This window comes from Heteronotia binoei, chromosome 16 (genome assembly GCF_032191835.1).
Source record: "Heteronotia binoei isolate CCM8104 ecotype False Entrance Well chromosome 16, APGP_CSIRO_Hbin_v1, whole genome shotgun sequence".
Lineage (NCBI taxonomy): Eukaryota > Metazoa > Chordata > Lepidosauria > Squamata > Gekkonidae > Heteronotia > Heteronotia binoei.
In genome coordinates, this window is record NC_083238.1 from 42515096 (window position 1) to 42539808 (window position 24713).

Here is a 24713-nt window from a genome sequence, read left to right on the forward strand (position 1 = left end):
CTCTATCTTAAACCCTCCCCCAGATCAATTTTCCATTGTACCCTATGGGATTCGTTCTCCACAGGGTATAATGGAGTGCCTAGCAGACATCCCCCTTGCTTTCAGATGACCCTGAAGTGGGGGTAAGGCCTCCAAATCGGGGATGCCCTGTCCCCAACTGGGGATTGCCAACCCAATGTCCAGTACCCACCTGGAGGTTGGCAACCCAAGCAAACACGTGAAAAGAACGGGGGAATGGACGGAGCAAAAAATGGTCGCCCTGCCCCTTCCCCCTTGATGGTAAAAGGCTGCCGCTGCCTGATTCCCGTCTCCGTCTGGCAACAGCGCCCCCCTCGGCCAGGCGGGCGAAAGGCCTGAGAACAGACAGCCGCTCTTGGCCTTGAGGGAAATTGCCTTGGCCAACGAAAGCCCGCCTCAGCTACCCAAGCACACGCCCTCCCTCTCTCTCTTGTCCAATAAACATTCGCCTCAGCTACCCAAGCACCCGCCCTCCCGAGGTCATAAAGTCTAGAATCGCATGACGTAATCTCGAACAGGCCATTCTGAACCCGCTCCTCTCTAAACAGCCAGGCGGGAGCCAGAAGAACCCCTCTGTAGTGAACGCGCATGCTCATTCCGCATCGATTCTCCCCTCCTCTCCTCCTCCCCACTCACCTTCCGTTCCCAGAATGCTTTGCCGCTTCCGTCACTGACGGCCTGTCGCAAAGGCGAAGCGCTGGTTTGGCCGTCGCCGGCCTCAAATATCTCCGCAGTTCCTTCTTCCTCTTCCCGCCTCCTCGCTTGGCCCCTTCAAAGCAGACGCTCCGGCAGCGCCTCCCCTCGGCTTCTCCCTCTGGGCCTCAGCGGCGCCTTTTCCTCTCTCCCCACCGGCCTTTCTTTCATTCTTCCCTTGCCGGCTTCTCGCGCCTCCTCCAAAAATGCCCCCGAAGAAACAGCCGCCCGCGGCGGCCAACAAAAAGGCGGATCAGAAGAAGAAGGAGAAGATCATCGAGGTGGGTCGTGGGTCTGGCTGCGCCCGGGTGGGGGCAGGGGATCCCCCGGTTTGGAGGCCACCCTCCTGCTTCAGGGTCATCAGAAAGCGGGTGGGGGAGGGAAATGTCTGCTGGGCACTGCATTATTCCCTATGGAGGTCGATTCCAATAGGGGGGGAAAGGAGAATTGATCCACGTGTTTGGGGCTCTGGAAGGGCTGTTTTTTTGAGGTAGATGCACCACTTTTGTAGTATAGCGTCCAGTGCCTCTCCCCAAAACACCCTCCAAGTTTCAAAAGGATTGAACTAGGGAGTCCAATCCTATGAGCCCCTAAAGAAGGTACCCCTATCCTTCATGATTTCCAATGGAGGGAAGGCATTTAAAAGGTGTGCAGTCCCTTTAAATGTGAACTCCCTTTGGAGTTCAATGGCCAGAACTCCCTTTGGAGTTCAATTATGCTTGTTACACCCTTGCTCCTGGCTCCACTCCCAGAGTCTCCTGGCTCCTCCCCCAGAGTCCCCAGATATCTCTTGAGCTGGACATGGCAACCCTAGTCCGTGGGATAGTATGGCAAGCGGTCAAAATCTTAAAGGGGTGGGTGGGGGCTTAGGGTTGCCTGATTTGGGTTGGGAAATACCTGGAGATTTTTTTGGGGGGTGGAGCACTAGGAGGGGAGGGACCTCAGTAAGGTATAATGCCATACAATCCAGGTTCCAAAGCAGCCAAGTCAAGTTCATTGTTACAGTCAGCGATCAGCACACTTAATCAGTTCATACAAAGCAGGGACATTTCGTAGAAACTGAGGTACCTGAGCTCATTAGCACAACTCATTTGTGTATGTCATATACCTCCTGACATCACCGGAAGGTAGACTAAATTATATCAGCTCAGCATCTACCTTAAAATGCTTTTTGAATTGTAATTATCATAAGAAAACTTTGCTCCCATCCAGTATTCCCTCTAAGCTGTGTAGTCTTGTGAGCAAAAATTCTACTTTGGGAGCTACTGGCATTAAAGTGGTGAGCTGCTGCATAAATTAGTGTGCTTTGGGGTCCTCCTTCCTGAGCGATGTGTGAGCTGGAGGCGCAAAATCTGTGAGCTAGCTCACACTAGCTTAGAGGGAGCACTGCTCCCATCATATTTTTTTTTTCAACAACTTTCTCCTATGTGGCCACAGTGGCATGATGAAGAGTTCTATCTGTTTGCTTTATATGTTTTGGTCATTTTCCCATTTTTTGCAGGGGGAAACATTAGAAAGTTTGTCAAATCTTAGAGTTCAGCAAAATTCTCACAGGAGGGTTGAGTAATGGAGCGCAGAAGCAAGTATTTTTTGGTGGGGGAGGTAAGAGCACAATAAAATTTAGAGGTTCCAGAGCTCAGCTCTTGCCCAAAATGACGCCTGATACAAATTAGTTAGCAACAACACATGGAATAAATCCATCGGAGGCATTTATAAAATTGGATCTCTGTGACTATAGCAAAGAGATAGAATAAAACAACATAAAATTCATTTAAAAATTAGACAGAGAATTAAAACTTACTCCGTCTATACCTGGAGATTTTGGGGGGGGGGGGTGGCCTAGGGAGGGCAGGATCTAATGCCATAGAATCCAGCTTCCAAAGCAGCTATTTAAAGCCCTATATGGCCGAGGACCTGCCTACCTTAGGGACCGCCTCTCCCCATATGTCCCCCAGAGAGCACTGAGATCTAGTTCTCAAAATCTTTTAAAAATCCCTGGGCCAAGAGAAGTTAGACTGAAGACAACCAGGGAGCAAGCCTTTTCAGCAATGGCCCCTCGATGGTGGAATCAACTTCCAGAGATGATGCGAGCCCTGCGGGACCTGAATCAGTTCCGCAGGGCTTGCAAAACCTTTCTCTTTCAGCTTGCCTTTAAGACAGAACCTGGCTAAATTGAAATTGACCTGTAGCCATCTAGCCATTTTAGGTATGATTGTGACCTATAGCACCTTATAGCACCTGTTTATCTATTTTAATTAATTTATATAATTGAATTGTATTTTAAACTCTTGTTTACATTGTATTTTATTCTAATCATGGTGTTCCATGTCTGTGAGCCGCCCTGAGCCCGCCTTTGGCGGGGGAGGGCGGGATATAAAAATAAATTTACTTTACTTTACTTACTATTTTCTCCAGGTGAGTTGATTTCTGAGATCATTTGTAATCCCAGCCGATCTCCAGCCACCACCTGGAAATTAGCAACCCTAGGGGGAACTTTCTAGGTGATTTTGCTATGGGCCAAACTGTGTGGTATTTGGTCAGCCTGTGATTGAACATATGAAGCTGCCTTATACTGAATCAGACCCTTGGTCCATCAAAGTCAGTATTGTCTTCTCAGACTGGCAGCGACTCTCCAGGGTCTCAAGCTGAGGTTTTTCACACCTATTTGCCTGGGCCCCTTTTTGGAGATGCCAGGGATTGAACCTGGGACCCTCTGCTTCCCAAGCAGATGCTCTACCACTGAGCCACCGTCCCTCCCCTTAATACAGAAGTGCCTGTGAATGCCGGTTGCTGAGGAGAAAAATGCTGCTTGTCTGGCTACCTCTCATGACCCAGCATGCCTTGCCTTTGTTTGGCTTGGGAGGGGGAAAGGTGGATCTGGGGACCCACAGTGCCAGGCAAAGGGGGAGGTGCAGCAGGCAGGCGCAAGGTAAGCTGGCCAGTGAGGATGCTGTTGGCCAGCCTCGCTTCCCTCTGCCTAGCTTGTCACTGTTTGGTGAGCTGGGAGGCAAGCTGTTGCCACTCAAAAGGTACAGGGCCCTGTTTCACTGCCCTGTTACCTGCCATAGTCGATTGGAATGTAAGGAGGAGTGGAATGTAATGTAATGAGGGAGAGGAGGCAGGGGATGGAGGAGATGCACTGCACAGGCCGTCGCCCCTTTTCCAAGAAGAGAATGCTGTAAGGTTGCCTCTGTGCTTGAGTGGAGATAGGTCGAGGGTAATAGCAGGGCAGGGGTGGTCAAACTTGCCTAACATAAGAGCCACATAGAAAAAGTCAGATGTTTGAGAAGGAAGGAAAATAGATCAGGGAGGGAGGGCTGGAAAGAAAGCAACTTTAACTTTCAGTGCATTCTCTAAGCCGGCCAATGGGACAGGGAGGGCTTTGAGAGCCAACCAATATGAATGAAAGAGTCACATGTGGCTCCCAAGCTGTAGTTTGGCCACCCCTTTAATAGAATCTCAGTTAATTACTCTCAGCATTCCACGGTTAAGAAGGGTACATCTCCCATTGATTTCCAGTTTTGATATATGTATTTGCTTCACTGTGTTTTTCCCTGGGATGAAACCCAGACAAATGGTGACCATATAAACTAAGGTTGTTATTCTAGTTTAGGCCTTGCATCTGTTAAACATAAGAGCTCCATGGCGCAAAATGTTAAAGCTGCAGTACTGCAGTCCTAAGCTCTGCTCATGACCTGAGTTCGATCCTCAGTGGAAGATGGGTTTTCAGGTAGCTGGCTCGAGGTTGACTCAGCCTTCCAAGGTCAGTAAAATGAGTACCCAGCTTGCTGGGGGGAAAGCATAGATACCTGGGGAAGGCAATGGCAAACCACCCCACAAAAAAGTCTGCTGTGAAAGCAACGTCACCCCAGAGTCAGAAATGACTGGTGCTTTTGCACAGGGGACCTTTCCTTTCCCAAGCGCTTTAAGCTTTCTTGTGTGTAATTTGAACTGGTGCTGTGAGTCCTGCCTCCTTCACAAGAAGCTTGCTGGGTGGCCTTGGGCTAGTCACCGTGCACTCAGAACTCTCAGCCCCACCTACCTCACAAGGTGCCTGTTGTGGGGAGAGGAAGGGGAGGCAATTGTAAGCTATTTTGAGACTCCTTAGGATAGAGAAAAGTGGGATATAAAAACCAACTCTTTTTCTGTGTTAAGTAAGATTGAGTATTTTTGAGGAAGCATGCATAAGATCGAGCAGTAAACTTAAGCTGGGGTGACCAAACTGTGGCTTGGGAACCACATATGTCTCTTTCACACATATTGTATGGCTCTCAAAGCCCTACTGCCCCACTGGCTGGCTTGGAGAAGGCATTTGTCTCTTTAAATCACTTATCCAAGCCAGCCAGCAGCTTGGAGAAGGCATTTAAAGTTAAAGTTGCCTTCTTCCCATCTTCCCCTCCTCCATCTATTTGTTTTCCTTCCTTCCTTCCCCCCTCCCTTCCTCCCTCATACTCTGACGTTCATGTCCTGCGGCTTTCAAACATCTGACATTTATTCTGTGCAACTCTTACGTTAAGCAATTTGGGCCATCCCTGACTTAAGCTATTAGCCATCTGGAAATTTCCTTTGAAATGGACGGGGCACTGTTTGTTTTGGTAGGATACACAGATGCTAGTGCTGAATGAGTTCAGTTTAATTGGATGATGTAGTGGTTGCTGTTGGCTTTGATCTGGTCGCTCTCTGAGTACAGAACTGGATACAAGAAAGTTGGGGCTTGAGAATAAAAGATGGAGCTTGAACCAAAATGAAATTCCATTGGTGTATTCCTTTAAAAAAGAAAGTGACTTGCATTCTGGCAGATAGTACTAAACTGGTGTTATTGACCTATAGAGGCAGCACATTTTATGTAGATAGAATGCCAGAACAGATAAGTTCCTAGGTGATCGTGACAGCAGCGAAAGTTATAGGTGAAAGGTTGGTGAATATTCCTAAGTTAGCAGGGGAGGTGGGGGTCTCATCTTTGCCCTTATTGACAAATCATTAACTTTGATAATTAGGAAGTTGCTAAGCAGAAGATCTTTGCTTGTGTTTCTGGAAGTGACCAGTTCTAAGTGCAAATATATTGATGTCATTTATTCAGCGGTATTACTCAGTATGTATTTACTCAGCAGTGAATCACATTGAGCCCACTGGGATATTCTCAAGTATAGGACTGCAGCATAGAAACTGATTCAGAAGCATGTTTTCTGAGCAGCAATTCCCCTAGAGCAGGAGTGGCCAAGCTGTGGCTCGGCAGCCACATGAGGAGAGCCAGTTTGGTGTAGTGGTTAGTGTGTGCGGATTCTTATCTCGGAGAACCGGGTTAGATTCCCCACTCCTCCACTTGCACCTGCTGGAATAGCCTTGGGTCAGCCATAGCTCTGGAAGAGGTTGTCCTTGAAAGGGCAGCTGCTGTGAGAGCCCTCTCCAGCCCCACCCACCTCACAGGGTGTCTGTTGTGGGGGAGGAAGGTAAAGGAGATTGTGAGCCGCTCTGAGACTCTTCGGAGTGGAGGGCGGGATATAAATCCAATATCATCATCTTCTCTTTCACACACATTGTGTGGCTCTTGAAGCCCAACTGCCTTGTTGGCTGGCTTGGAGAAGGCATCTGTCTCTTCAAATCACTTCTCCAAACCAAGCCGGCTGGTGACATTTAAAGTAAAAGTTGCTTTCTTTCTACCTCTCTCTTCCTCCTCATCTATTTTCCTTCCTTCCCTCCCTCCCCCAGCTCTCAAACATCTGACGTTCATGTCCTGCAGCTCTCAAAACATCTGACAGCTATTCTATGTGGCTCTTACATTAAGCAAGTTCGGCCACCCCTGCCCTAGAGTTTGATGGGCTTTGCTTTTTTAGCAGTTCACTTTTAGGAGCGCTGCTTTAAATATCTGGGAGTGTTTTTCTCCAGATCCACGCAGCAGGTATATATAAATCAGAGGTTGTAAATAGAAATCCTAGGAAATGATGCTGCAGAGAGGAGAATAAAAGAAGCTGACAAATAGCTGTGAAATTTTAATGAGTCTGACATCATCTCTTTTAAGAAATGCTACTTCTCCCAGTGGGATTGGAGGTCACATGGCAACTTCCACAATAGCCCACAATACTGTTCCTTCATAAGTCATTTAGTTTTGCTTAAAGAAGCTGTAATTACAGTATTTTTCAGGCTGGAATGAATTCAAGCATCATATTTGGGGGGGACTAATGAGTGGTAAAAATAGGGGCTAGTGTTGAATATCTGTGAATTCCAGAAGAGGAAACTAACAAACGGGGCAGCCTCTGGCTTAGTGCCTGGCAACGGATGCCCCTTTCAGGATGCTCAGGGGTGTAAGTCATTTTATACACGTAGAGGATTGGTCACTTTTTATTATTGATGTCCAAGGTGTTCATATCCTCAGCCAGCCGGTCCCCTATAAGCTTCATTTCTTTAAAAGCTGAGTTACGCAGCAGCTCTCATAGCCAAACTCTGTCTGAAAAAGCGCAGCGTTCATGTAGGCTGAGGGTCAGCAATTGGAGATCATGCCCTTTTAAGAGATTTCTGTATTTTAAATGTTTATATTCTGCTAACAACGTGACAAGAACTTACAAGGACAGAAATCATCGTTGCAGTCCATCAGCAAAGTAAAAACACAGCCAGAGTTTCCCAAAAACTTCCTTCTCCGCTAGATGCCTTCTAAAATAAGTATTCTGCACACTTTCCTAAAGCAGCCGATAAAGCTAAGCCATTCCAAAGGGCTGGACCTATCACGGAAAGGGTCCGTGAAGATTGTAGCTGGCTTGTGGGAGATTCCACATCCACCCCTAGAGAGCCAGCTTGGTGTAGTGGTTTAGTGTGCAGACTCTTATCTGGGAGAACTGGGTTTGATTCCCTACTCCTCCACATACACCTGCTTATGTGATCTTGGGTCAGCCACAAGTTGTGTTAGGGCTGCTCTGTTCAAGGGCAACTTCTGTGAGAGCTCTCTCGGCCTTACCCACCTCACAGTGTGTTTGTTGTTGCGGAGGAAGGGAAAGGAGATTGTGAAGCCCCTCTGAGATTCAGAGTGGAGGGTGGGATACAAATCCAATGTCATCGCCTTCTTCCTCCTCTCAGAAACCTACTGTATTGAGGGGATGACAGAAAGACTCTGGCCTACTACTTCATTCTCCCCCGAAAACAGCTTTCCAGAAAGTCTAATTCTGACAAAAAAATGTAGATACTTCCCTTGTTATATGCTTTATATTTACTACATCGTTTTGGGAGAGGCACACACTCAGTTGGATACCAGAGCTATGTAAATTGTGCAAACGTAAAAGAGTATCAACAATGGCTATAAGGCTTCACACTAGAATAGCATAGTTAACATCTCCATAAAACGAAACAATAGTTAACTGAAAATTCCAAACGGGAAAAAAAGTGATTTGTTTTAGGCAACATTATGTGAAACAAAATTAAAGGGGTTGTGTTCCACAGATACAGCATAGTTGTACTTTGTTTATGTTATTGCCACTTTAGAGAGTCAGTTTGGTGTAGTGGTGAAGCGTGCGAACTCTCTGGGAGAACCGGGTTTGATTCCCCACTCCTCCACTTGCAGCTGCTGGAATGGCCTTGGGTCAGCCAGAGCTCTGGCAGAGGTTGTCCTTGAGAGGGCAGCTGCTGTGAGAGCCCTCTCAGCCCCACCCACCTCACAGGGTGTCTGTTGTGGGGGAGGAAGGTAAAGGAGATTGTGAGCTGCTCTGAGACTCTTCAGAGTGGAGGGCGGGATAAATCCAATATCATCTTCTTCTTTATTCCGGTTGGAGAGGTAAATTGTGACATTCAGTCATTCACTAATAGCAGTTGAGAGGGCACAGAGTGGAATGCAGGCACACATGATAAAAAGTGGGGTGCGTTTAGGATTTGCTTCCATTTTAAACAGCCACTTCTGATTCTGTTTGAGGAACATTTGATGTCTCCGCGAACTTTTTAATTCTTCTAAAAATCTTTTTGCTTCACTTCTTTGGTTTCTGTAACTTTTATTTGTACAGCTGTCCTGAACTGCTGATAGATTTCATCAACCAGCAAACATTCCAAGACGCTATGTAAATGAAGACACACACGGAAGAAAAGACTGTAAAGTTCCTTCGCTGTGGTGTTTATTTGAGGAAGAACCTCTAAAATCAGATGGCTGTTTCAGGAGAAAAAAAAAAGTGAAAAATATTATTCATCTATGAAAACTTGGCTAGTTGATAAAAGTCGATAAGCAGTCTTGCATACGTTTAAATAATCTTGTAATTTCTACAACCCTTTCCAATACAGGACAAAACCTTTGGCTTGAAGAACAAGAAAGGAGCAAAGCAGCAGAAGTTTATCAAAGCTGTGACCCATCAAGTGAAATTTGGGCAGCAAAACCCACGGCAGGTAAGCAGATGTTGGCTTGGTTTTGCATCCCCCTCCCCTTGCCCCGCCCAGTGCACACTGTGATTGCATGAGATATCAGTGCATATTAGGAGTGGGTGGGCTACAAATGGTGTACCTTAATTATAACGTTGGTTACAGCCTTGATGGCATAACTTTTTGGCAGATATGATAATCAAAGGTGTCAGATTTACAAAGCCAGGGGAGTTACTACCTGAACGGTTAAGAGAACTATTCTAGGTTAAATGTTCCTGCGTCTGCACTCTTTAATTTCTTACGCCAATGCCTTGTGGGATCAGAACAAGGTTAAGAGAACTATTCTAGGTTAAATGTTCCTGAGTCTGCACGCTTTAATTTCTTACGCCAATGCCTTGTGGGATCAGAACAAGGCCCACCTAGCCTACCATTCTTGACAGAAATCCAGGAAAACGATAGGTGCTCGGTGGCCCACAAGATCTTTCTCTAGTGCCCCTGGGGGACTACAGATAAAGATGAGTAGCCGTGTTAATCTCTCTGTGGTAGAGTGGTAAAACTGCAGTACTGCAGTCGGAGCCCTCTGCTCACGACCTAAGTTCGATCCCAGCGAAAGCTGGTTCAGGTAGCCGGCTCCAGGTTGACTCAGCCTTCCATCCTTTTGAGGTCGGTCAAATGAGTCCCCAGCTTGCTGGGGGGGGAAGTGTAGATAACTGGGGAAGGCAATGGCAAACCACCCCATAAAAAGTCTGCCATGAAAACGTGAAAGCAACGTTACCCCAGAGTCGGAAACGACTCTGCTTGCACAGGGGACTACCTTTACCTTAAGAGCAAGAGTCCTGTAGCGTCTTAAAGACTAACAACATTTGTGGCAAAGTATGAGCTTTCATGAGTCACTGCTCATTCCTTCAGTCAACTCTCACTTCAGGCATCTGAAGAAGTGAGCGGTGACTCACAACCAGTTATTGTGAGTTAGCTCATGCTTTTTTAGCCTCCAGCTCACACATTTTTGTCTTAGCTCAGGAAAAATAGCCCTAGAGCAAACTAAGCTGGGTACCCATTTTACCAACCTCGGAAAGATGGAAGGCTGAATCAACCTTGAGCCGACTACCTGAACCCAGCTTCTGTTGGGATCAAACTCAGGTCGTGAGCAGAGCTTGGACTGCAGTACTGCAGCTTTACCACTCTGCGCCACGGGGCTCTTTCTGCTCGTGCACTACATTATAGCTTTTGTATTTTCATGGATTCTGTGCAATATTCCATAATTTGTGTTTAGTACACATTTCATTAGAGTTTAAGGTGGGTAGCCCTGCTAGTCTGTCTGCAGCAGTAGAAGAGAGCAAGAATCCAGCAACACCTTAAAGACGAACAAAATTTGTGGCAGGGTAGGAGCAATTTGAAGTAGCGAGCCGTGACCCTCAACAGCTCACACCCTGCCACAAATTTTGTTGGTCTTTAAGGGGCCACTGGATTGTTGTTGTTTTCAGTTAGTGTTTTGTGATTCTCCATTACTGGTGACTTCCTTCACCAGCATGGTTAAGCGTGCGGACTCTTATCTGGGAGAACCGGGTTTGATTCCCCACTCCTCCACTTGCAGCTGCAGGAATGACCTTGGGTCAGTAATGCTCTCGCAGAGGTTATCCTTGAAAGAGCAGCTGCTGTGAGAGCTCTCTCAGCCCCACCTACCTCACAGAGTGTCTGTTGGGAGGGGGGGAGGTATAGGAGATTGTAGGCCACTCTGAGATTCAGAGTATAGGGCGGAGTATAAATCCAATATCATCTTCTTCTAGGCTGCTCAAACAGATGCTGACAAGAAATTAAAGAAAGATGACAAGAAGAAAGAATTACAGGAGCTGAATGAGCTTTTCAAACCTGTAGTTGCTGCCCAGAAAATCAGTAAAGGTAAGCAGCTGGCCTTGTGTCTTCTTGCCTTGTATGTCTCAAACTGGGGGGAGGGGGTCTTTCCACACCAAACGGAGGGGGGGAAATAATTAAACGCCCTGTATTGCAGGTGCTGATCCCAAATCAGTCGTCTGTGCTTTCTTCAAGCAAGGGCAGTGCACGAAAGGAGACAAGTGCAAATTTTCTCATGACCTGTCTTTGGAGAGAAAGTGTGAAAAGAGAAGTGTTTACATCGATGCACGAGATGAAGAGCTTGAAAAGGGTAAGTGGCGTCCACGAAATAGAGCATTTAATGTGTGGAATTAATGCATCGGAGATAATGGTAGAAGTACATGACTATTTTTGTGAGTGCTCTTGCGTAGAAGGACAAATGGCATAGAATTTGTTTTCAGTCTTTCAAGAGACCAAAACTATCTGCCATGGAGGGGAGGGCGGGGGGGGGGGGGGGGAATTAGTCGCAGGTGGCAAAAACAGCAGGTTCCACCAATGAAAGATACTGGCGGATTCCCCTTTCACAGCATTCTTGAGCGGTGTCAATTACCTGAAGTTGTGCCAAAGCCGTGCCAATTAGCTGAAACTGTACCAACTGTTTGAATTGTGCTCTCAGGCTGTGCCAATTGTCTGAACTGTGGTCCTTCGTTTTAATCTTTGTTTTATATTTATGAGATAGTTTAATTTTGTTGATACGCTTTATTTATCATTGCCGTAATGTTCTCAGTGTTGTAAGCTGCCCTGAGCCCGCTTTGCAGGATAGGGTGGGATATAAATTGCAAATTAAACTAAAAATTAAACCTCAGAAAGGCAGCACCAAGAGTAATGCTAACAGGCAAGACAGTCAGGAGGTTCCTTCATCAGCCGCATCCCCCCAGTTTGGTATAGTGGTTAAGCGCACAGACCGGGTTTCATTCTGGGAGAACCAGGTTTCATTCACCGCAACTCCACTTGCAGCTGATGGAATGGCCTTGGGTCAGCCGTAGCTCTCGTAGGAGTTGTCCTTGAAAGGGTAGCTTCTGGGCGAGCTCTCTCAGCCCCACCTGCTTCACAGGGTGTCTGTTGCGGGGGAGGAAGATAAAGGAGATTGTGAGCCTCTCTGAGACTGATACAGAGAGAAGGGTGGGGTATAAATCTACGGTCTTCTTAATACTGCCTTTTTGAGACTCATAGGCGGCAGCTAGGAGGGAGCAGGAAAAAATCTGTCACTGCCTTCTGCTGGGGTTCCACAGAACCCAACCCAGCAGCATTTCTAAAGCAAAAAAAATTTTTTGCCAAGCTGTTTTGTTTTTTGCTTTGCCTGGTGATATAAGAAAACTGAACAGAGTTAGTCAGAAACTAGAGCTCGCAGATGACCTGCCTTCTCTTTCAAAGGCATGGTGACGGAAGCTTTACATTAGATCTGGGCATCTTGTTTAATTCAGTGATCATGGGTTTGGCCAAGAAAGGGTGCTTTTTCTTATGAAAGCAAGGTGTGTGCCATGGTATTTTGTAAGCGCGAGTTTGGTGTAGTGGTTAAGTGCGCGGACTCTTATCTGGGAGAACCGGGTCTGATTCCCCACTCCTCCACTTGCAGCTGCTGGAATGGCCTTGGGTCGGCCATAGCTCTCACAGGAGTTGTCCTTGAAAGGGCAGCTGCTGTGAGAGCCTCCCACAGGGTGTCTGTTGTGGGGGGAGAAGACATAGGAGATTGTAAGCCGCTCTGAGTCTCTGATTCAGAGAGGGGGGGGCATAAATCTTCTTTTCTGAAATGGTTAACCTGAAAAACAATCAGGAAGAAAGTAAGGCCATACCGATAAGTAGAAGAAAACCAGGAATCAGGTGTGAGAGAGAGTGGTCTGTTTAACCTTTGAGATCCCAGCATGTTTCTTGATGAGCTTTCTGATAAAGGAAGCACTTCTTCACCCAAAGGGTGATTAACACATGGAATTCACTGCCACGGGAGGTGGCGGCGGCTACAAGCATAGACAGCTTCAAGAGGGAATTGGATAAAAAGATGGAGCAGCGGTCCATCAGTGGCTATTAGCCACTGTGTGTGTGTGTGTGTTTGCATTGGCCACTGTGTGATACAGAGTGTTGGACTGGATGGGCCATTGGCCTGATCCAACGTGGCTTCTCTTATGTTCTTATGATTGAGATCCCCTGGCAAAGCTCATTGCAAAAGAGCTTGAATCAAAAAGATCTTGCAGCTGTTCCCCCTTTTATCTCCATAATCTGAAAAGCACTCGATGAAATAGAGATCTCAGAGTGGTTGTTCAGGATTGCTCGAAACTTAAGGACTGTTGTTCAGCAAGGCTTCATGACTAAGGGGAATAAATTGAAAGAAAAGGACATGCCATTCACATAGCCCAATCAGAAATCTAGAAAGCATTGCTGATACCCAAAACAATATACACAACTAAAGGCATTCAGCGTCATATGGTATTATCTGAAGTCTTATGTCTAAGATACTATAGAACTTCCTCCAAAAGGAACTGTTGTTCTTCTATGCCTATCTCTTTTCCTGTTTACTTTCATCTTAATCCTGTCTTTTACAGGTGTTTTTTTTAATTCTGCCATCTTCCTACAAAATGTATACAAATAAATTTCTATTTTTCATTTAATGGGGGTGGAAATATTAAGATAGCTGGGGGGCTTTGTTCCATTTGGTTTTAGTGAGAATTTTGTTTATTCTGTCTAGACACAATGGATAACTGGGACGAGAAGAAGTTGGAAGAGGTGGTGAACAAGAAGCACGGTGAGGCCGAAAAGAAAAAACCCAAAACGCAAATAGTATGTCCTTTTTCTTGCATTGTGTTCCAGTAACTTGTTTTAAATTGTTTGGGAAATTTAATTGAGTCAGTTGAATTTTAGTGCTAGTGTTTGTAGAACTTTATATTTACAATCTCATTTTGTAAACTTTTTGGAGCAGAAAGCTTATGAGAGCCAGTTTGGTGTAGTGGTTAAGTGTGCGGACTCTTATCTGGAAGAACCGGGTTTGATTCCCCACTCCTCCACTTGCAGCTGCTGGAATGGCCTTGGGTCAGCCGTAGCTCCTGAGCTGCAGTTTGGCCACCCTGCTCTAACAGGATTCTAGCAAACAATATTTTTTTAGACCCACACTTAGAATATTTTAAGAGAGACTGCACAAAATACAAAGGCAGGCCATTTTCCCCATGCTCATGAGTAATTTCTTCCTGTCTGATATCCAAGCCTTTAAATAAGCGGACCGCAGTATGCAGTTTGGATAGCCCTATTAGCTCAAGTGTGCTTAAAAGGGGGAGGCTTCCCTTTTTGAAGACATAAACAGTGTCTCTTATACACAGTGGCATTTTAGGACACACATGGTCCAAGGGAATAGTTTATGTATTTGAATAGAGTTCCATAATAGAACTGCAACCAGAGATAGTAGGACTACCTGGAGGAGGGAAAATATTTTTATGTATTTTGGGAAGGATGTAAAATGCTGGGGTTCCAGGGTTAGCATTAACTGAGTGATAAAATATACGTTTACCTTATTTTGTTTCATCAGCCTTGGCCTTTTTATGTCAGTCACTGGGACAACCCTTTTATCTTCTTATTGTCAGTGTACTCATCAGGGAGCTTTTAAAAACGGACAGCTAGGGTTGCTAGCTCCAGGTTAGGAAATGCATGAAGATTTTGGGGGTGGAACCTGAAGAGGGCGGGGATGGACTGTAGTGGGGAGTAATGCCGTAGAGTCCACCTTCTATACCGGCCATTTTCTTCAGGTGAACTAATCTCTTATCACCTGGAGGCCGGTTGTAATCCCAGGAGGTCTCCAGCCACCACCTGGAGGTTGGCCACCCTAGGGACAGCCTTCATGAGACTGTTCAAATGTGGAATTAACACGGGTGATGCGATGCACCAAGGTTCTAAATTTCACTTAGCCGGTTGAATTTTTTTAGGGGGCCTATGAAAAATGCAGTGGGCAACTTTATTGACATTCTACTTAGAAACACAGGGTAAGGCAGATTGTTAGACTAAGCTGGTACAGACCCAGATCACGTGCTTTAATTTGTATTTGGTGGTCAAAAATAAAGGTTTGCATTCTACCAGATTCATATATATATTTAAAAAATAAGAAACAGGATGGGAAACCAGAACTTGATGATAAATGTTTTGTTTGCAGGTCTGCAAGTATTTCCTCGATGCCATTGAAAACAATAAATACGGATGGTTTTGGGTGTGCCCCGGTGGCGGAGACAACTGCATGTACCGCCATGCCCTCCCCCCGGGCTTTGTACTCAAAAAGGACAAGAAGAAGGAAGAAAAGGAAGAACAGATTTCTTTAGAAGATCTAATAGAAAAAGAGGTAATGCGATAGATGCTTAAGGAGCCCCGTGGCTCGGAGTGGTAAAGCTGCAGTTCTGCAGTCTGAACTCTCTGTCATGACCTGAGTTCAATCCTGGCGGAAGCTGGGTTCAGGTAGCTGGCTCGAGGTTGACTCAGCCTTCCATCCTTCCGAGGTCGGTAAAATTAGTCCCCAGCTTGCTGGGGGGAAAGTGTAGATGACTGGGGAAGGCAATGGCAAACCATCTCATAAAAAGTCTGCCATGAAAACGTTGTGATGCGGCGTCACTCCAGAGTCGGAAACGACTGGTGTTTGCACAGGGGACTACCTTTACCTTTTCAATAGGTGCTTGTGGAATGCCATGGTTCATGAGGCACATGCAAGTGGAAGGCTTGGATCCTTCCAGTTAATGCCCAGTTCCAAATCTTTTGTTCCATGGCAAGGTTGATTGAGAGAATGGCCGATGAGCAGCTCCAGAGTTTGGATGAGGGCAACAACAGTTCCATCTTGGCACTCCCTCCCCCCCCCCCCCCCCGAAATACAGGCACGATAGGACTGCGTATCACCATCTTTTCGTTCCATTTCTGCTTGTATGAATTTTAGTCTGTTTTGATTGACATTTTATGTGATGTCTGGCTTTGCTAGGGAGGTGTACTAAAATATATCAAGATCCAAGTAGGCAGCTGCGTTGGTCCGAAATAGTAGAACAAAATAGGAGTCAAGTTGCACCTTTAAGACCAACTTAGTTTTATTCAGAACGTAAGCTTTTGTGCGCTCTCTAAGCACGCTTCATCAGACGAAGAATCCAGTACTGTGAGCAAAGCCGCACATAGCTGGTAGTCAGTGGCTGGTACAAACTGGTACAAATTTAAGATCCAATCACAGCATAGTAAAATTATCTGGTAGGTAGTGGTTTAGAATGCAAAATGGTACAAATTTAAGATTCAAGGACAGAATAGTAAAATATATCAGCTCAGCATTTATCTTAAATTCCTTGTTGAATTATAATTGCTATCAGAAAACATTACTCCCAGCATACTTTTTAAATTACTTTCTCCTGTGTGGACACAGTGGCCTGATGGAGATTTCCATCTGTCTCCTTTATGTTTTGGTAATTTGGACATATGACACATGAAGCTGCCTTATACTGAATCAGGCCCTCGGTCCATCAAAGTCAGTATTGTCTACTCAGACTGGCAGCGGCTCTCCAGGGTCTCAAACTGAGTTTTTTCACACCTATTTGCCTGGACACTTTTTTGGAGATGCCAGGGATTGAACCTGGGACCTTCTGCTTACCAAGCAGATGCTCTACCACTGAGCCACCGTCCCTCCCCTTATGAACATATGAAGCTGCCTTATACTGAATCAGACCCTTGGTCCATCAAAGTCAATATTGTCTTCTCAGACTGGCAGCAACTCTCCAGGGTCTCAAGCTGAGGTTTTTCACACCTATTTGCCTGGACCCCTTTTTGGAGATGCCAGGGATTGAACCTGGGACCAAGCAGATGCTCTACCACTGAGCCACCGTCCCTCCCCAAATTTCTTCTTTTTTTGTGGGGAAAAGTATGAGAAAGTTTGTTAGATCTTTAGAGTTCAGCAAAATTCTCACAGGGGGGTTGAACAATGGAGCCCAGAAGCAAGTATTTTTTTTGGGGGGGGGGGGGGAGAGAATGATAAAATGTTGATATTCTGGAGCTTCACTCCTGTGAGCTCCTGCCCCACTGAACTTTTAGGTTGGCTGGCCAGCTTTGAAAATTATAGTGGCTTGAATTGTAATTTCTAACTCTTTTCTAAATGACTAAAACAGATTTATGGGATGGCAGCAGAACCTGATACATTGGTTTTCAATCACTAGAGATATTTTTAAATATTTCAGTTTCTGTTATCATTTGGGAGTGACAAGAGAATATTGGATTCCTGTCTCTAGAGGGCACCTGTGCTCCACAATGAGTATTTTACTGTCGGCATGTTGGCAACCAAATAAAGCGCTCATGCCAAATATCTTAATACCAGTCGTCTAGGCTGGCAAACATTTTGCAAGCACGTAATCACAAAGGAATATTTTAAGTGTTCTTATTCTAGCAATTGTCATGCTTACTAATTCCTTTTCATTCCGAAGAGAATAAGGATAAAAGAAACTGGGGGAGGGGGGAACCTTATAGTAGGTTCCAGGTATATGCTAGTAAATGCAAAAGTGTTGCAGCCAACCTTTTTAAAATTATAAATACTTGAAAGCCTACTCAGGTTTAAGAGCCACTGGGTATTTTTTCTTCCTTTTTTTCCCCCCCAGCGTTCTGCTTTAGGATCAAATGTTACAAAAATTACGTTAGAGTCTTTCCTTGCATGGAAGAAAAGGAAAAGACAAGAAAAGATTGATAAGGCTGAACAAGACATGGAAAGAAGGAAAGCAGACTTCAAGGCTGGCAAAGCACTGGTGGTAAGCTCTGGTTCTCAAAACATTTACGTCAGGGGTCATTTTTGTAGAAAAAGAGGTGCCAGAGCTCATTAGCACAACTCATGTGCATAACTCATTTGCATATGCCACACACCCCTGGCATCACCAGAAGGTGGACTAAATTATATCAGCTCAGCATCTACCTTAAAATGCTTCTTGAATCTTGAATTATAAGTGGCCTAATAAAACCTTATTCCCATCATACTTTTCCAATGGCTTTCTCCTACGCGGCCGCAGTGGCATGAGGAAGATTTCCATCTGTCTGCTTTATACGTTTTGGTTATTATCCCATTTTTTACAGGGGAAAATGTTAGAAAGTTTGTCAAATCTTAAGAGTTCAGCAAAATTCTCACAGGGGGCTTAAACAATGGAACCCAGAAGCAAGTATTGAGGGGAGGAGGGTAAGAAAGAAAGAGCACAACAAAATTGAGAGGTTCCGGAGCTCCGCCCCTGTGTGCTCCTGCCCAAAATGAAGCCTGGTTTACGTGTGGTACAGAACTTAAGAAGAGAACAATCCTTTTCAACAGTGGAGCCACATCTATGTTTCATGTTGCTCAGCCCTGCATTGTGCTCTCTTTTGGAGCCACATCTATATTTCGTGTTGCTCAGCCCTGCATTGTGCTCTCTTTCATCACGACTAGATCAGCGGGCGTGAAGTGTTCGAGTTCCGGCCAGAGCTTGTGGATGCGGACGACGAAGAAGCAGATGACACTCATTATGTTCAAGGCACTGGTGAAGATGAGGTAAAGCAGCTGCAGGAGCATAGTTATGTCGGAGACCCTAGAAAAGAAACTCTTTTATTCTGTAGTCCATGTGCCCTAAACGGAATAATTCAGTGTAACATTCTTGGCCGGTGCTAAATGATATTCACAGCTGCAAGAAGTGGTGGCAACTACAGGCATAGACAGCTTCAAGTGGGGATTGGATAGACATATAGAGCAGAGGTCCCTAAGTGGCTGTTAGCCACAAGGTATAGATGGAACACTCTGTCTGGGGCAGTGATGCTCTGTATTTTTGGTGCTTGACGGACAACAGTGGGAGGGCTTCTGGAGTTCTGGCCCCGCTGATGGACCTCCTGATGACACCTGGGTTTTGGCCATTGTGTGACACAAAGTGATGAACTGGATGGGCTATTTGCCTGATCCAACATGACTTCTCTTATGTTCTTATGACAAGTTTGTGTGTGTTGGTTGTAGGATTTACCACATTTGGAGAAGGAACAGTTGCCTAACAGTTGGAGAGCCAGTTTGGTGTAGTGGTTAAGTGTGCGGACTCTTATCTGGAAGAACCAGGTTTGATTCCCCACTCCTCCACTTGCAGCTACTGGAATGGCCTTGGGTCAGCCATAGCTTTGGCAGAGGTTGTCCTTGAAAGGGCAGCCGCTGTGAGCCCTCTCAGCCCCACCCACCTCACAGGGTATCTGTTGTGGGGGAGGAAGATAAAGGAGATTGTGATCCGCTCTGAGATTCGGAGTGGAGGGCGGGATAGAAATCCAATATCATCATCTTCTAAGATTAAGAAAGTTGGTTATATGGAGGGGGGGAAAAACCTGTTTCTTCTTTTTCCCTACAGAGCGATGAGCTTGTGAGCGTCAATGATGTGGACTTGAACCTTTATGTTCCCAAAGATGTGGATGAGACTGGAATTACTGTTGCTAGTCTTGAACGATTCAGCATGTATACTTCAGCTGAAAAGGATGGTAAGGTTTGACAGGTGGAGGGGACTGTTTTTGGCTGTTCAATGAATGATTAGTCTTCGGCGATACATGTAAAAGGGGCCTTGCAGGAAAGGGGAAGTCCTCTCCGTTGCCTTCCAGTTTAGTGTAGCAGATAAGAGCAATGTTCCCTCTAAGCTGCATAGTCTTGTGGGCAAAAATTCTACTTTGTGAGCTCCTGGCGTTAAAGTTGTGAGCTGCTGCATACATTATTGTGCTCTGAGCTAAGACAAAAATGTGTGAGCAGGAGGCTAAAAATGAGTGAGCTAGCTCACACTAACTCAGCTTAGAGGGAACACTGGTTAAGAGTGGCGGACTCTAATCTGGAGAACTGGGTTTGATTCCCCACTCTTCCACATGCAGCCAGCTGGGTGGCCTTGGGTCAGTCACCGTTCTTTCGGAGCTTTTCTCTCAGAGCTCTCTCAGCCCCACGTACCTCACAGAGTGTCTGTTGTGGGGAGAGGAAGGGAAGGAGACTGGGCTGTAAGCTGCTCTGAGTGTCCAAGTTGAAGGGCAGGGTATAAATCCAACTCTTCTTCTACAGCCCCTTCAGTTGGTTCTGCTTGCTCCATTTCCATCCTCTGCTTTTGCCTTCCCCTCTTTACCTCCCTTTTCCCCCTCCCACTCACCTGTATGGTGCTGATGGTCAGCAGACCTTCCTCAGTGCTGGATGCTGCTTTGGGCTCAACAGCAACCCCGAGTACTGCCCAGGCTCCCCTCCACCCCGATGTCTATGCACTTGGGGGTGGGTAAAGGTCAAGGTGGTCCCCTGGGCAAGCACCAATCGTTTCTGACTCTGGGGTGACGTTGCTTTCAGGTTTTCATGGCAGACTTTTTACAGGGTGGTTTGCCATTTCCTTCCCCAGTCTTTTACACTTTCCCCCCAGTAAGCTGGGGACTCATTTTACCGACCTCAGAAGAATGGAAGGCTGAGTCAACCTGGAGCCGGCTATCTGAACCAGCTTCCGCTGGGATTGAACTCCGGTCATGAGCAGAGGGCTCTGACTGCAGTACTGCAGCTTTACCACTCTGCGCCACGGACCTCTTTGGGGGCTGGGTATTCCCCAAAAAATGTTTTTTTATATATATAGTTTTTAAAATTGCATTTATATCCCACCCTCCCCTAATGGGTTCAGGGCAGCTAACAACAGTTAAAATAACAGTGTTAAAATCAAAGTACAATAAAATCATTAAAACATTTCAACAGTTCACACGATTTAAAATATGTAGTACGGTTCCAGGTTCACTCGCCAGGATCCAGGTGGCGGTTTTTAATTCTTATTGAGCCCTGCATGTAATGATATATAAGATGTTATTTGGCAGTCTGGATTTGTACTGGGATGTTTCAGATGTCAGTGCCGTGGGATGGTGGAATAATGATCACCTCCCTATTATTTGTTAAACACAGCTGTCATTTTGTAGAAAAATAGGTGGTGGAGCTCATCAAGGGATTGTTATGCAGCTGCACCTACTATTCAATCGACAAGGAGGTGGAGCTCTCAGAAAGGTTCAGGAGCTGTGCTCCTGTGAGCTCCCACTGAAACTGAGGCCTGGTTAAATGCCAGTTTAAACAGTTCTGTTTTACAGGCCCTAAGGAATTGTGGCAAGTCCCACAGGGCCCTGATGTTTTCGGGGAGGGTGTTCCACATAGCAGGGGCTGCCACTGAAAAGGCTCTTGCTCTAGTGGTGGCCAGCCGTGCTTCTTTTGGCCCGGGGATCGTAAGGAGATTTTGTATACTTAATCGAAGTGCTCTCTGAGGCTCATATGGGCAGAGGCAGTCCCAGAGGTAGACAGGTCCCAGGCGGTATTTAAAAACAAACTACATTTTTCTCCAAACCTAAGAGGTTCCCCTGGTTTAACAGAACCTTTAAATAGTAGCTGTGTCTGGCCTTGTGGATGTTTTTTTAAAATTCACACATAGGCCAACCCTTGTCTAATCGATATTTGTAAAGCTATTTAGCATCCGGACCAAAGCGTGAGACTCCTGCTCAGCATAATCTTTCTTGATGTTTGCGCCTACCAGAGCACGGCAGAGCTTGCAAAACGCTGCCATTTTATTAAAGCGAAAAGCCCAGGTTGATTACTTGGCAACATTTCCGTGAATAGCTGCACATGCGGAAGATGCGGCTAAGTTTGGGCACGCCTAACCCAGCAGCGTAACAATCCATTATGAGCCGTCCAGAACCATGTAAATTATTGAGTTATTCCACTAACTCCCATGGGATATTTACACAGAGTATAAAAAGTCAGTTTTATGGCTTAGATCTAGCGTTGCAGAAACGTTATCGAACTTATGCTTGTATGAGATCTCGTACAACACCTGACACTTATATAGCATAGTGTCTGCAAATTGGTTGCACATGTCTTTGTTTAAATGGATATACAGCCAGTTTGACAGTGCAAATGGCCACCTCACTCTTTTGCTCAAATTTCCATGTGCATGAGCGCTCTCGCAGAAACAGAAATTTTGCACTGGATCACCCCATCGTGTGAAATTTGGGGCTAGGCAGTGTACAATCCTCCCTAGACTTTTTCTCTTCCTTTGCTCTCCTCCCGTTATCTTCCGCTTGTACTGAAATCTGACAAAAGGGAAAATGAAAGCTCTGCTCCATCGGCTGGATTCCCCCACAGGCTGCATGTTGCACATATCTTTTGTAGCTCGGTTATCCTCTTGTGAAACCGCTGCTTGGGAGCAGTTGTCTAGAGTGCCGGCATGGGAAGCCAGTCTCAAATGCCATGGGGCATGCTTTGTGTAAACACCATGCTCGTGTTGAGGTGTAAAACGGCCATTTCTGTTACTTCCAAATAAGGCTGCTTAATAGCACAGTAATATGGATTGTTGTTTGGTGTCTCGAGTCATCAGTTCTGGAAGTACGTGTTCTCTGAGCACCTCAGCATTGCTAGTTAGAGCTGCATAGTCAATATTCTCAATTACAGTTAATGTCAATACAATTGCTTTAGTAAATAATGAGGGGGCGCATCTCGATTGCCACTTCCCCTTGTCCTCTTTGCCCTCCCCCCAGCAGTGCCCCGTTCCTTCTCCCCCACCCACCCACCCACCTTTTTTATTCTGGTCTTCCCAGTTTTTTTGTTTCCATTCTCCATCTTCACATTTTTGTTTTTACCTTTTTGCCCTCTGCCAGCTTTACCACCCTATGTTTCATCTCTTCTTAGCCCACCCCCCCCCAGCCACCTGTACCCACAATGACAAAACCTGTGTCCTGGAGCCCTGGTGGCAGGGCTTTTTTTGTAGCAGGAACTCCTTTGCATATTACGCCACACAGGTGTAGCCCTGTAAGCTCTTGGAGGATTAGCTACACCAGGGATGTGTGGCCTAATATGCAAAGGAGTTCCTGCAACAACAAAGCCCTACTTGGTGGAGTTGGTTGGTAGCTCCCAAAATGGCCACCAGCTCTCACCATGCTTCTACTATTGAAGGGTTTTTAACACACACATACAATGTTTGGGGGTTTCTTAAACATTTTACATTTTTCTGCGAACCTGGAGAGCATCCACTAGGTTTGCAGAAAAATATTCTGTACCTGGCACAGTTCTTCAGAATGGAAGATGGAAAAGATTGTTTTCACTTTCAGATAACAAGCTGAGCGAAGCGTCAGGAGGTGGACTCGAGAACGGAGAGCAAAGTGATTTGGAAGACTCCAGCGACGCTGAAGACGCTCAGGAAAACGGAATAATAGACGCCGTTCCGGTGGATGAAAATCTTTTTACTGGCGAGGACTTGGAGGAACTAGAAGAAGAATTAAACACACTCGACTTAGAAGAATGAATAACAGAACTCAAATGCGAATTTAAATCTTCTTGAAAAAGTGAATAATGGCTCGACCTTCTTTATCTGCCGTTTCTTAAATGGAGTGTTCTTGGTTCCTCAAGTGATTCCGGAACGAACATTAAACGGCCTCTCCCCCCACAACATTTTTGTGATTCAGTCTTAACTGCAGCTTCATAAACCACTCAGACGAGACAATGAGATGATTCTCTTTAACATAACGATCTCATGATAATTAGCTGCCAAGCAGAAGTGGAGGGGGGGTCTAACTATTTTCTGGGGATGTTCGGAGGGGGGGCACTGCTGCCTGGTAACGCAAGAATATCGAAACAGCCCTTCGGCAGAGCGTAATTTTTGAGCAATCATATAACAGTTCAGACTGTGCTGTAAATCAAGAAATGGCCACGCTGTTGGCAAGCGTTGAAGTTGTTTAGGTGTGTGTTTGATCAGAAAGATGACCGAGGCAGAGATCCATAATACGACACGAGTACAGGGTCCTCTTAAGTTTTACACTTAACCTTCAAAAGGTGTAAATAAAGACTGATTGGGAAAAAGAAACATATTGGCTCTACCTTTAGTGTATGGTGCATGTTTTTGCAAATATGCAGTAGGCTTTAACTGCTGCAGTGCTGTAAGCGGCAAGCCGTGGCTTACGCTGCAGTGCTCTGGATTAACACAGAGTGGCAAACGGCCCGTTGTCCTCCTTCCAGGAAAACGTTACCTGTCCCGACTCACTCCTTTCTGGTTTTCCCTACTCCTGCGTGTGTCTACTGGTAGGTAGTGTAAATTTGTCAGGATTTGGTGGGATTTTAGTATTAGTCGATACTGGAGTTCGATTTCAAAAGGAACTTAAAACTTGGGGTGTCGTCCCTTTCACGTCTAGAGCAGAAAAGGAGCCATTGTAATAATAGTTTGGAACTATCGTTTTTACAGTGAAGTGCAAAACACCATTAGGTCCCTGTAGTGAAATCGACTGAATTAAGCAATCACTGTGGTATCGTAAGTGGAGAAGTGTTAGAGAGGCCAGACAGGAAGACGGCAATGGGAGAAAAGCTTAAAGAGTTGTGTTGTTTCATGTGGGTCGAGTCTTAGGATCCGAAGACCACTTAATTACAAAAAGTGGTTTTAACCCCATTGTTGGGAAAGGAGTAAAGTTAAGCCACAGTACAGCTGTAGCCAAAAATGCCAGATTGATTCGGTAAGTGTCATTTGAAGGGAGAAATTTGCACTTGTGAACACTGGGCATTAGTAGTGTTGTGACTAGGCACCTGAGGTCTGGCACATAAGCATGACCATTGAAATGTCCCGTAAGGTAAAGCGTCCAAGATAAATATGGAGAAATGAGGCTTATAGATTAGTCTGCACAACTTTTGCTGGCATTCTATCAAGCTCCATCCCAACTAAAAGTACAAGAACCTAATCTACTTAAACGTATCTCTTCAGTTGCCTGTCTGTATTTTTCATTGCTTTACTGTGTTGGTGTTTTCTTCTGTTGAGGTTCCTCATCTTTTAATTCTATTGAAACCTTTTCCGATT

At 45.6% G+C, this 24713-nt stretch overlaps 1 protein-coding gene across 1 annotated transcript; it reads left to right on the forward strand.

The window, feature by feature from the left end:
- The first annotated feature begins 589 nt into the window (after positions 1-589).
- Positions 590-23321, forward strand: ZC3H15 (zinc finger CCCH-type containing 15). Its single transcript, XM_060257001.1, has 10 exons — positions 590-992; positions 8965-9066; positions 10827-10938; positions 11048-11200; positions 13610-13701; positions 15059-15241; positions 17511-17657; positions 18317-18418; positions 19248-19374; positions 22984-23321. The coding sequence occupies exons 1-10, from the start codon at positions 918-920 to the stop codon at positions 23175-23177; spliced, it is 1287 nt and encodes a 428-aa protein (XP_060112984.1). The 5' UTR covers positions 590-917; the 3' UTR covers positions 23178-23321.
- The last annotated feature ends 1392 nt before the right edge of the window (positions 23322-24713 follow it).

What these genes read in the sequence shown, in the direction of transcription:
- ZC3H15 (XM_060257001.1), top strand. Translation starts at nt 918, where the DNA reads ATGCCCCCGAAGAAACAGCCGCCCGCGGCGGCCAACAAAAAGGCGGAT. An exon ending in AAAAACCCAAAACGCAAATA is followed by an intron (nt 13,702 to 15,058) that starts GTATGTCCTTTT and finishes TTTTGTTTGCAG; the next exon opens with GTCTGCAAGTATTTCCTCGA. An exon ending in AAGGCACTGGTGAAGATGAG is followed by an intron (nt 18,419 to 19,247) that starts GTAAAGCAGCTG and finishes TTTTCCCTACAG; the next exon opens with AGCGATGAGCTTGTGAGCGT.